Genomic DNA, 13,016 nt, shown 5'->3' on the forward strand with positions numbered 1-13,016 from the left:
AAAAAAGTTTGGGGGAAGTCTACGGTTTCCGTGGCGCCACCAAATGATCGCGAATTCTAGTGGAACTCGTGGAAATAAGACTTTTTGTTCAAATAGCCATAACTTCTTCAAAAATGGACTAATTCAGACGTTTTTTTTTTTTGAAATTTTCATCTTTAAACGCACTTTCCGGAAAAAAAAATACAAAAAAATTAAAGATATTAAAATCTATTAAATATTTTACTTTTTTGAAAAAATCGCATTTTTCTCGAAATCCATTTTTCTCAAAAACTAAGCAAGATATCAAAAAATTTTATTCTTTTAGAAAGTCTTAATTCGTCGAGTTTTACAAGGATTCCTGGTCATTTAGCGGCGCCACGGAAACCGTAGAATCCCCAATTATTGACACAAATAAATTTTAATGAAATTATTTAATTTTAATTTTAAAATTTCGCGCCAAGTTGGCGCCACTGCGTGTCACTGTATTCAACGTTCATATTTTTGTTAAAGTGGGGGCGGTCGAATAATTGCAATATCGATTGCTTGGTATCAACTGACGGTCCAATAGCGGCAGTCAGTATCATCGACAACGGCAATAGTAGCGTCTAAGTCTTTCTTTACGTTTAAATTGAAACACAAGTTAATTCGCGGAATTATCTATAAAATTTATTGCTCATAGTCATTGTGTAATTAAAATATGCAGTGTTTGTAAGATTTAAATTGTGCAAAGTGTCTATGGTGTCATTGAGTGTTAAGTGTTCAGTGCTAGTGTAAAGTGTTGCGAATTGCTGATGCTAATAACTTCCAAGTTCCTGAGCAAAATCATCTGGCATCGTCTGGTGGGAAATAGCAGTTAAGTGACGTTTTTTAGCTGCAATGCACTTGGAGCAATTTAACTTAAATCTCCAAATGTATTAGGACACCCTTCTGCATATTATTTCTCCACCAAGGTTCGTTCCAACACTTGCGTGTTTTTTTTTTTTTTTTTCTAGTTTGTTAAATATTTTTCTATTATATTCTGTCACCATTTTATTTTGATATACGATTTAAAATTTTCTCCAATTTCTTATAATTTATTTTTCAAATATACGCTACAGCTGCTCGCAGCTCCGGAATGCACCCATATAATTGACTCGTCATTACCGACCGTGCAGTTTTTGAATTTTCTATCAGATATACAGAAGACCAGTTAAAAAAACAAACGCTAGCGAGTGAAGACTTTCTTTCTAAGCAGGTTCTAAATGGTTATTTACTTATTATCCCAATTAAATTAAATTTATCATTGGTTTTAATTAAAAAAATATTTAGTATGTAATTAGTGATAATTAAATAGTGTTAATTGTGAATGATCAGTGTCAGTGTAAACAAGACATCTATTTCAATGTTTTTATGAACAAGTTACTTTAAATCACAAACAAAAATTTTGAATATCCACAAAAGAACAGTTTTTAAAGTTTTTTACTTCGTTTTAAATTTGATTTATTTATTCAAAATGAAAAAAATTTTTGAATGACTTAATTTCAGTATCAGAAAATTTGTGTAATTTTTATAAAATCTTTTTTTTACCAAAAAATTATGACAGTAAAGTTAGCGGACATCTGACAATTTTTTAAAATTTGAAATAATAAATTAAAATGATTATAAAATAAAAATTTAAAAAACGCATGTTTAAAAAATTCAACATTTGGTACATGTATTTTTTTTAATTTTATATTTTTAATTATTTAATATTTTTAAATGTAATTAAAAAACTCTCGTATGTCTACTACATTTACAATCATAAAAAAATTAAATCGTAAACAAAAAATTTTTTAAATTAAAAGTTAAGATATTTTTTGAATTAATTTTATTTTAATTATTTGAGTATTTACTAGATTGTCATTTGGGTGAGTAAATTATTTTATTATTATTGTGATTATTAAAATTTTTATGGCGGCAACTGTCAATTGTTTACTCCGCACAGCGCCATCTCGCGCGGAATTTGAAAATTTGATTAAACGCATGCGCAAGTTTGTAACTTTGGAGCATAGAAAGAGAAACAAAACAACAGCTGTTGTTATAAATCGACAGCTGCAATAATTTTTTAATTTCAATGCAACACTACGTAAGCGTCTCTATATCTATATATGTATATATTTATATATACTTATACTTGAATACAAATATGACGCTATAAATTTTGGAGGTTATTAATTAATTAAAATCATTTGGAATTCATAAAATTAATTTATTCAAATGATTATTCGTGACTTGATTTGTGATTTGATAAAAAATTATTTATTTTAACGGTTTTTATTTTTAAAAAAGTATTTATATGTGAAGTGATTTTTTAAAAATTTATACTGTGAGTATTTTTTGCAAAATGGCACAGTTGGGAGATAATTTATTGAATAAAAAAATTAATGTGGAGGATGGTTTAAATGGGATTGATGTTAAGAGAACGTTAAATAATCACGTGGGTAAGGAAAATAATGATAGCAATATAATGGAGGGAAATTCTGGAGAAAAAACTCCTGTACAAAATGGGAGTAGAAATGGTAATAATTCTATATTCAATACAATTTCGAAAATTGTCAATAGATCTACTAAGGTAATTATTTTTACTTAATATTTCATTTTATTTATCAAGTTTTTAAATTGTTTAATATTTATGATCCTGAAGTTAGAAGACGATCAACAATTTTTGGATTTTTTCAACAAATCAATGAAAAAAAGAAAAAAAAAAAACCAAAAATATGCATATGTAGAAAATTAACAAAGCTATAAGTTAAATTTTTTTAAAAATACATTTTTTTTAATTTATCATTTTTTAAAAAATCGAAAAAGTATTTGACGTTGGCTGATTTTAGTATCATAAATATTTTATGAGTTACAAAATAGGGATTAATTTTGTGATGTGAAAAACATTGAAAAATTTTTCTGTTTGTTTCAGTATCCATATCGATACGTTAATTTTCTTTTTTGTTTTTAATTAGAATAATAAAAAATTTTTTTAAAAATTAAGGGGAAAAGAGGTATGGGGTACAAAAGAAAGATGACATTAAAGTTAGCAGACATTTAAAAATTTTTTGATTTTTTCTAATAAAAAAATAAATATTAAAAAAATACTTTGAAAAATTGCACGTATAGTTTATAAAATTTCCGACATGTGCATTTTTTGAGAAATATTTTTTTTTTCATTATTTATCTGTTAAAAAAATTTTTTTTTAATTTCAAACGTCTGCTAACTTTACTATCATAAAAAAATTATATTTTTGTGATTTTTTTTTTTAGAGTACCTTCGTTACTAAAATTCTTAAAATTTGTGACATTATTTAGCATCATTCCGAGAATATTCTGCTAAATTTTAATAAAAAAATATTGAAAAACCAGTCAGTTGTAGTGGGGAGAACCGAGTCACCTCAAGAAAAAGTCTCTGTGCCGTAGACAGGATAACTCATAACTGCTTCATGTGATATCAAAAAACCAAAAAGATTTCTTTAGTACATAAGTTTATCTTAGATCTGAACGAAAGATTTTTTTTTTTTCAATAGCTATGTATTTTTTAATTAAACAAAAGAAAAAATTTTTGGCAAAAATCAGAGTTTTTTGATTGCAGCTTTATCGAAAATTCATAAATGAATATTTTGTTTATTCCGTCGTTCAAATCCAAGATAAACTTATACATTAAAAAAATCTTTTCGGTTTTTTAATTTCAGATGAGGCAGTCATGAGTTATCCTGCCTACGGCACGGAGACTTTTTTTTTGAGGTGACTCGGTTCTCTTTAATACCACTCACTTATTTTTCAATATTATTTCATGAAAATTTAGCAGAATATTCTTGGAATGATGCTTAATAATGTCACAAATTTTAAGAATTTTAATAAAGAAGGTACTCTAAAAAAAAAAAAAATCACAAAAATATCCTCTTTTTTAATTCATTAAATAAAGTTCATAATTGAATTTCGGATAATATTTCCGTTTGTTTAAGTACTCATTTGCCACGTTTGTGACAAACAATAATAATATATTTTGATTTTAACTCTAAATAATTATCAAAGTTCAATTCGTTGTAAAATTACCTGTCATTTGAGTACCCACATCAAAATATTTTTTTTCAAAATGTAAAATTGAAAAAATTACTACCATTATTATCAAAAATTTTTTTTAATCATCTCACTCAAATATATCGTTGTCGGTACTCATTTTACGCAAAATTTCGTCAGCTATTCAAATGTCACGTTCATTTTAGTAAAAATAATTTTCTACTTTCGCAATATCTAAAAATTCGCATCGAACGACAAAAAATTAATCTAGCAGTTTTGTAACTCGATAATAAAATCTACCATCGCTTATTAATTTTCTTTTTAAACCTCAGGTTCCAGAGATACATGATTTCAAAATAGTGAAGCCAATAAGCCGCGGAGCCTTTGGCAAAGTCTTTCTCGGCTTCAAGAAAACAAACCCAGACCAAGTGTACGCAATAAAAGTAATGAAAAAAAATGAAATGATTCACAAGAACATGGCGTCTCAAGTGGTGATAGAGCGAAACGCTCTCGCTATCACCCACAGTCCCTACTGCGTCCAACTGTTTTATTCCCTGCAGTCCCACAGCTGCATTTATCTCGTAATGGAGTATATGGTCGGCGGTGATCTCAAGAGTTTCTTGGGTAATGTCGGTTACATGGACGAATCAATGGCCGCTTTCTATACCGCGGAAGTCTGTCTCGCCCTTGAGTATCTCCATTCCCACGGTATCACCCACCGAGATTTAAAACCCGACAATATGCTTCTCTCTCGCGAGGGCCACGTAAAATTAACCGATTTCGGACTCAGTCGCATCAATGCCTTCCATCGTGATCTTGAAATTTCTGATCTAGTCAATCACACCCCGACTGCCTTCAATCTCTGCACACGAACTCCCGGACAATTATTATCTCTAACGTCACATCTGTCGTTTGGTTCCGGGCGATCTTCAATTGATCTTGATGGATCCATCACCGAAAATGAGACTTCGGTATCACAAAATCTGCTGTCAGTTCTTCATAAAGCTTCAGCTTGCGCTGATTCAAGCCATTTATCGGGAATCGATCCGTTCCAATCTGCGGATGACATTGACTTTGATCACGACGAAGTCTTTGATGCTCCCAGTGGCGGCAGTAGTTATCATACTGCGGAATCATCAAAACGATTTGCCAACAGTCAATTGACATCAAGTAGAGGCGAGACTGAGAGCCCACACACAGAAACTGATTTAATTAACTCGCGGCGAAATAATTCAAATACAAATAGTCCACTGAATGCTTTTATGTCATCATTTTCAAAAGGAACTAAACGTAAAAGAGGATCATCATCAACTGGACTTACAAGAGAAATTTATTTAATGGGTTTGGATGCTAATTCAACTCCCAAAAGACCCAATAGAGGGGTTTTAAATTCACGGACGCCGAGTTTTAGCGGAGAAATTTTAAGACCAATTGTTGAAAAACCGGAAGTATGTACAGCTGAAAGTACAAGAGTTGCTTTTTCTACGCCGGTATCGTCATCAAGGCAAGGACTTAAAGCTGGAGGCGAAAAAAAGGAAATGAGATTTGAAATTCCCTCGACTGATAGCGAGAAATCGCCACGTGCAATTTCTCCGATAAAAACACCTGCTAGTAATTCAAATGACGTTAATTTCACCCCCTACAGGACTCCCAAGAGTGTACGAAGGGGTGATAAGTCAGATAATAGGATACTGGGAACGCCGGATTATTTGGCGCCTGAATTGTTGCTTAAACAGGGACACGGTGCTGCTGTTGATTGGTGGGCACTTGGAGTTTGTTTGTATGAATTTTGCACAGGCATTCCACCGTTTAATGATGAAACTCCGCAGAAGGTGTTTGAGAATATACTGGCGAGAGATATTCCTTGGCCTGAAGGAGATGAAGTTTTGTCGAAAAAAGCTATTGAGGCTATTGATAGACTGCTGACGCTGGATCAAAATGAAAGACCGATGGCCAAAGATGTCAGGAAAATGGAATTTTTTAAAGAGTTTCCGTGGGATACTCCAGCGGAAGCTGTCCCGCCTTTTGTACCCAAGCCTGATGATAATTGGGATACTTGCTATTTTCAAGGTTGGTTTATTTATTTTTTTTTTTATTTACCTTGTGGATACTCTAACGATAGGGCATTCAATTTTTTACATGATGCTGATATCAATTTATAATAAAAAAATTTTGATTTTTGAAAATTTCAAAAAAAAAATTTTATTATTGTAATATGGTGGTGTTGGTACTTTTTTCAGAAGAAATTCAATAGTTTATATCATTCTAATGTCAATTTTGATAAAAATTAATTTTTTCAAATTTTGAAAATTAAAAAGAAACATGTTTTATCAAAATATATCGATGTTGGTATTCTTTCCTGAGGGAATTTAATTCTTAACTTTTTTTATACGATACGAATGTAAATTTTCAATGAGAAAAAAAACATTTTTGAAATTTGAAAAAATTTTTTTAATTTCAATATAGTCATGTAGGTACTCATTGAAAAGAAAATTAAGTAATATATTAAAATTTGATATTTATTTTTTAGCTCGAAATATAATGCAGCATCTTAATGTCAGTAGCTGTGAAAATTAAAAGGAATTATAAGGCCAAGGGTTTCAGCATTGTATATTATTAAATAAATTTCTGGTAATAAACCTTATTTTTTAAATCAATTATATGTAAAATAATAATAATACTAACAATAATAATATAATTAATTTTAATAATACAAATATTATTGTACTGATAAACTGATACACATTTTTGTTTTATATAAAAAAGATAAACATATATATATTTATAATTAAATATGAATAATTGTCTAATTTAAATTTAAATGCCCAGTCTTCTATTGCGTTGATAAACAAGGGACGCTCATTTAATTTTCACTATTTTATTTTTTTGAATATATATAGAGATTTATTCATTTAAGATTTTTATAAATCCAAGGTAGGAAATGAGTAACTCGTGTATAAACTCCAGGAAATTGGCCTTTTCCACAGCCAATACCCCAACTCACTATTCCTACTTGTGTCCATCTGCCGTCATTTACCATCAGTGGGCCACCACTGTCACCCTGAAAATAAAATATATAAATATATATACATTTAAAAATTTAACTTCTGAATTTATTTAAAAAAAAAAAAAATTTCAATTTTTCCAAAAAAACGAAACATTATTTTCACGTCCAAAGAGAAAAAAATACAAAAACAGAGTTTTGAATTTCGATTTTTTTTTAATTTTCAAAATTCTGAAAAATTTTCTCATTAAAATATCAGTTTGTGATGACTTTTTCGAGAGGAAGTCTGATTGTCTACACATTTTAAGGAGCCGTTCATAAAATAGGTTCGCACTTATGGGGGGTCGCATACTGTGGCAAGATTTGACAAGGGGGGTCGAGGGGCTAAAAAATCGTGACGTTCGCAGCGCATTAAACAATTTTGCAAATTTTTCTCGGTTTTTTAAAATTAAATTTTTATCATTGAAAATATTTAAAAATATAGAAATTTTTTTACTATTAATTGCCATATATTATGTACAGGGGAGGGGGGGGGGTGTCGCAAGAAATGTGACGAAGGGGGTCTAAAAAGATAAAATTTTGCGTGAGGTATTTTATAAACGGTTCTCGAGTGAAAAAATGCGAAAACAATTTTTTTTTCAAAACATAGTGTTGTGGGTACTCTATCCAAAGGAAATAATATTTCCCACTCTCTTTTAGTTTTTAAAATGACGAATAAATCATACCGAGCAAGAATCTTTAGCAGCTCGCCCAGCACATAGGAAACTATCAACAATACCACCAGGCGCCGCGCCGCCGTATTTCACTTTACATTCAGCATTAGACCACACAGGAATAGCGACTTCCTGCAGCACTGCTGGTTGTGGTCCGCCTAAAAAATAAATAAAAAAAAAATTTACAACAACAACAACAACAATATCAATAATAACAATAATAAAAAATAACACAACATACTTTCGCGTAAAGATCCCCATCCAATAACAGTCGCAACTTTGCCATTGTACAACTGTGACCCAGTTGGCAAACAAATTGGCCTAATTAGCTCTGAAAATTCAACTGGCTCATTCAAAGTCAATAGAGCGACGTCATTATACAATGTCCTAGCATCAAAGCCTTTATGTCTTACAACTCTTTTGACACGTCTCTCTACGTGACGGATTTCCGTGTTTGTCTTTATATTGTAGTCGCCCAATCTTACTGTAAGTCTTGCTACGTCCCAAGAATTCATACTTAAAAAAAAAAAAAAAAGACATTTTAAAAGGCTGGAATTCCATAAAATTAAAGAATTTATCGTTAGCAATAACAATAACAATAACAGTAAATCTTACTGAGCAACACAATGGGCGGCAGTAAGTATATGCCTATTACTGATGAGTGATCCACCGCAAACCTGTCTTCCAGCATTGAAAAGTGCGGCAATCCAAGGCCACTCACCGGGATCAGCATTATGACCACCGACAATTCTTTTGTCTTGTTCCTGATCACCATTCTTGGCTCCACAATCACCAGAGCTAACAATTGTTGACCCGGTGGTTGTGCTGGTAGTTATAGGTTTCGTTGTCGTGGCACCCGGCCACCAGCCGGGTTTTTTAGTCGGCCAGGTTGTTGAACTTGGTTTTTTGCTCGTCATTGAACTGACTGGGGGCTTGGAAGTCGTTGAATGCTCGTCGGATAATGGTCGCTCTGATCCTGAGGTCGTCGGTTTTGAGGAAGAGGATGGAGATGATGCATGGGTAGGCAGTGGAGGGATTGTGTTATCTGGTGAATGAGTTGGTAATGGAGGAGGCCATGATCCTAGTGGTGGTTTAGGTGCTAGGCCTATAGGTTTTGCTGGTTTTTCATTTGATTCGTATTCCTGGAATAATAAGGGTATAAATTTATCCGGTTATGGTTCATATAGTCTTGGGGTTGGCTAAAAGGTCTTAGTTAGTTTTTATTTAGGCTTAAATAGTCAATACGAAATCTTCAAAGACTTAGGGAGGGTCTATAGTAATTTTTGTCCAAGCTTCACTCTCAAACGAATCCTCTAAACGCAAAACTAAGAACGAGTGATGCATTACTTTATAAAATAGCAGTCTACGTTTTGATTTTTGAAATATATTTATTTGTTTAAGAGAAAAACGTGGACAAAGTTTCCATTTACTGTGCAAGTACAACAGGGATAGTACCGTTCGTCGACTTGAGTGTGATAAAGAAAAAAGTTCAGACCCCTCTTAATCTAGAATGATTTAAATTTCCTAATAGCAATCGTATTATTGATGTTGCTTGAGCAGAGTATTTTACCAAATACTTGAAGCAATAGAAATGAAATCTTTTTAAAAAATAATAATTGCAAGTTTTTGATGCAGAATTCTAATCGACTTGAACAGGAATCTATTTCAAATCTTTTAACCAAAATTTCAGTCAATATTGTGAGTGATAATGTTAACAATATTGTGAACAAACCATGCACAAGCATCTTTCGAGATACTGTTGATATCAACACAGAAAAAAATGGTGATGCTAAAATGATATCATTACTGCGCTGATCTCTGTACTAACTGGATCTTGGATAGTTAATATGCAGATCAGTGCATCACTCATATTAAAATAGTATCACAAGTGTGGTACAAATCTAGGTCTACAGGCATAGAAATTTTGTATCAGTTTTCACACGTGATCAAACCAACCGTAGAATGTAAACAGTGATAGTTAAGTTTATATTCGAATTTTTTCCGATTGATCGCTTTAATTTTGAATTTTATTTGTTGAATATAGTAAATTACACACCTAGGGAGGAAAGTAGGACATTCTGACCCGCGTGTACATTTGCCACCCTCGCCTTTGACTCGGGTAGGCAACTACACACGCGGGTCAGAATGTCCTACTTTCCTCCCTAGGTGTGTAATTTACTATATTTTGAATGGAATAAGGTTAGCCGCCAATAATGACAATAATAATCATAGTAACAGTAGAGCTCAAATACTCATAATTTTGAAACCTTTTTCTGAACTTACTAAAAAATAGCAGTGATTTATATTAATTTATTTTTTTAAATTCTCAATGATTTTAAAAATTCGTATTTATAAAAATATCTTTCAAGTATTTTGTATACTACTTTTTTTTAATAGTTTTTATTTATTAATTTACAACGAGAGAATGATTTAACGCTTATTTTGTCCATAGTGTACGCCACAGTCAATTCGGTTGTTCCCACCATATCCCTATCCAAAAACTCGAATAGAATCTATTCAAATGAGTCAGAAACCACATGGAATTTAATAGACTTGTGTTGGTTTCTATGCGGTTTTTGATCATTTGAGTGGATTTTATGGGAACTTTTGGATAGGGATACTCAGCACCCTGCCATGTTGACATGAACAATCAAAATGTAGGCAATAATAATCATTCATGGGTCTTAATAATTAAAATAAGAGCTTAAATAGTCCAAACACAGGTTTAAATATGTTGTAACAGACTTACCTCAGGATCTTCAATAGGAACCAATTCCTCAGAAGTAATTACTGGTGTCGTTGAAGGAGTTCCCGAACAACAAATACCAAAACCCATTCGTCCGTCATCACGTGTATAACTACAGGTATCATAAACTCCTAGAACCCATCCATCCAATGCACCCAAATCAGGAATTTTAAAATACGGATAACATTCTTTGAAGGTCGTACAGTTTCCCACTTCACCTTTTGACGTCAAACAACGTCCTCCCGGTTGTTTCTTTCCCGTCCAATCTAAATAACGTTGCCCCGTTCGCGGCTCCGATGACACTGAAATTTTAAACCGATTCAATTTAGTTTTATATTCAAATTCTCAGCGCGTTAACTATCGGTCGTAAATAAAAATGTAGACCATTTTAGTGTGAAATTGTTCAAATTTTACTAATAAAAATATGACCAAGTCATAAAATTAGTATCTAGATTATTAAATAAACTTGAACTTGAAAAAAATTGTTGTCTGAGGAATTTTTTCTTAATCATCTGATACATTTTAAAAAATAAGTGGACATTTAAACGACATTAGAACGCTTTCTTCGTGTTTTAAGAACATGTAAAGCCTCAATAAACACATTTAGAACATTATTATTGCAGACGTGAAATCGGTACGCTAGAAAATGCGACATGAATATATAAACGAAATTTTTATTTACTTGTTTTTTTTTTTTATTTATTTTCTATTAACATTTTCATAGTTCAAGGTCAGTCATAAAAACAATATAACTAATTAATTAATTCTAGTAATTAAGAAAAAAAAAATAATTAATATGATTAATTACCATCTACGACGATTGCGTCTTCAAAACAATAACAATGACACAAAAAATTAATAGTTATTAATAAAACAGTCACTTTTATGTTGACGGTCATTGTCACAAAACTTAAGTATGAACATAAAAAAAAAACTGTATATAAATATATATAAATAAATAGACGGAGTGAATTAAAAATGTGGGTTTTGGTTGTGTCGGAAAGACAGTCAGGATAACACTAAACCGTCTACGAACAAACGCGTCTTCTTTATAACGGGTTAACCCTTCTCCTTTTCTTTTTAAATTATTATTCTCTATCATCTATTACCACCCTTCGCTTTTATATTTATTTTGTTAAAAATAAAAAATAAAATGTTTGAGAATTCTGGAGTAAAAAAATTTATGTTGTAACCTTGAGGAGGACATTAAACTTTGTGGGAAAATAGATTTTAAAATGTTGATTATTAACTTAAAACATTGTATGTATACTTGAAATGCCTGTAACTGTTAAAATAATGGTTTTAGTAGAAAAGTGATGAGGATTTAAATTGTAGAGAATTCAATTTTCTATAAAAAAAGTCTGATCATAAATATTGATAAATTATTGAGTAAGAAATTAGAGCGATTTTAAGTGTTTGGGAAATTATAATGAGCTTTCTTATGCGTATTATATTTTATATACTTTTCAAATGGCTTTTCTGATGAAACTATTGGTTTTTATGAAAAATTTACAAGGAGTTAAATCGTAGGAAATTAAATTTCCTATAAAAAATGTCTGATTATAAAAATTGATAAAGTTGATTATTAAAAAGTTATAGGGTTTCAAAATTCATGGGAAAATATAATGAGCATTTTTTGTAATTTTTATAGATATACATATTCTTAAAATAACTATATTTTAAAAAATAACAATTTATATGAAAAGTTTGTGTACAAAAGTTTTAAATATAAAATTAATAAAATTATTTTTCCAAAAGTTATAAGCATTCAAAATATATGGAAAAAATAATCAATTAATTCTTATTAATAAATTAATTATTCAAATTCTATTAATTACATTTGAATTAAAATCGAAGTTTTTAATAATAAAAAAATAAGTGACTTTTAAAGAAAAAAAAAAAACAAATTTTCAAAAAAAATTTGAATAAATTCTACCTTTGTATCAAATGGCCATAACTCAAAAACTATCAATTTTTTTGAGAATTTTGCAGAAATCAAATTTATAAAGCATTGAATTCTCTATAAAAACGGTATCTACAAAAAAGTCAATAAAACTATCCACTAAAAAGTTATTGTCCAAAATATAAAAAAAAAAGGAAAATGTCCATAAAAAACAATACTTTAGATTTTTGTTGGACTGCAAAGCTATAACTAAAGAAATATTAAATTTTATGAAATGAATTTACAGAGTATCAAATTTGTAAAAAACAAGAAAAATTTTGGCAGATTGATTGAAAAGTAATGCTTGTCTAAAGTATTATAGATAAAAAAATATTACAGTTTGTTTGTGATAAAGTGTTTGAACAGACTGTACATGATTTATTTAATGTCCTCGGGTCTGCAAAAGGACTTGTCTTGTCTTGACGTCGATTCGCGTGATGTCTAAGAAAATCATGTGCTATCTATTTAAAAAAAAAAAAAAAAGACCATTAACTTTTAAAAACAAGTGGATGATGATAGGGGTTTTTTTTAGTTGTCGCTATAACTCCATGTTGATCTGTGGGGAGTAATCGATAAAAGGGAAGTTTAGCAACCCGTCAAACCGGA

At 30.6% G+C, this 13,016-nt stretch overlaps 3 protein-coding genes across 3 annotated transcripts in view; 2 read left to right on the forward strand and 1 right to left on the reverse strand.

Annotated features, from left to right (window-relative positions):
* The window catches only part of LOC130673095 (uncharacterized), a 332,376-nt gene that overhangs the window by 270,871 nt on the left and 48,489 nt on the right, over positions 1-13,016 (forward strand). The window lies entirely within an intron of this gene.
* On the forward strand, positions 2,293-6,674 carry LOC130673097 (serine/threonine-protein kinase greatwall). Its single transcript, XM_057478016.1, has 3 exons — positions 2,293-2,569; positions 4,338-6,075; positions 6,536-6,674. Exons 1-3 carry the CDS (start codon positions 2,342-2,344, stop codon positions 6,580-6,582), a joined length of 2,013 nt encoding a protein of 670 aa, XP_057333999.1. The 5' UTR covers positions 2,293-2,341; the 3' UTR covers positions 6,583-6,674.
* Positions 6,678-11,499, reverse strand: LOC130673101 (transmembrane protease serine 11B-like). Its single transcript, XM_057478022.1, has 6 exons — positions 11,277-11,499; positions 10,472-10,770; positions 8,338-8,864; positions 7,964-8,238; positions 7,735-7,880; positions 6,678-7,066 (listed from the first exon to the last, which is right to left on the reverse strand). Exons 1-6 carry the CDS (start codon positions 11,365-11,367, stop codon positions 6,914-6,916), a joined length of 1,491 nt encoding a protein of 496 aa, XP_057334005.1. The 5' UTR covers positions 11,368-11,499; the 3' UTR covers positions 6,678-6,913.

Source organism: Microplitis mediator, chromosome 8 (genome assembly GCF_029852145.1).
Source record: "Microplitis mediator isolate UGA2020A chromosome 8, iyMicMedi2.1, whole genome shotgun sequence".
NCBI lineage: Eukaryota > Metazoa > Arthropoda > Insecta > Hymenoptera > Braconidae > Microplitis > Microplitis mediator.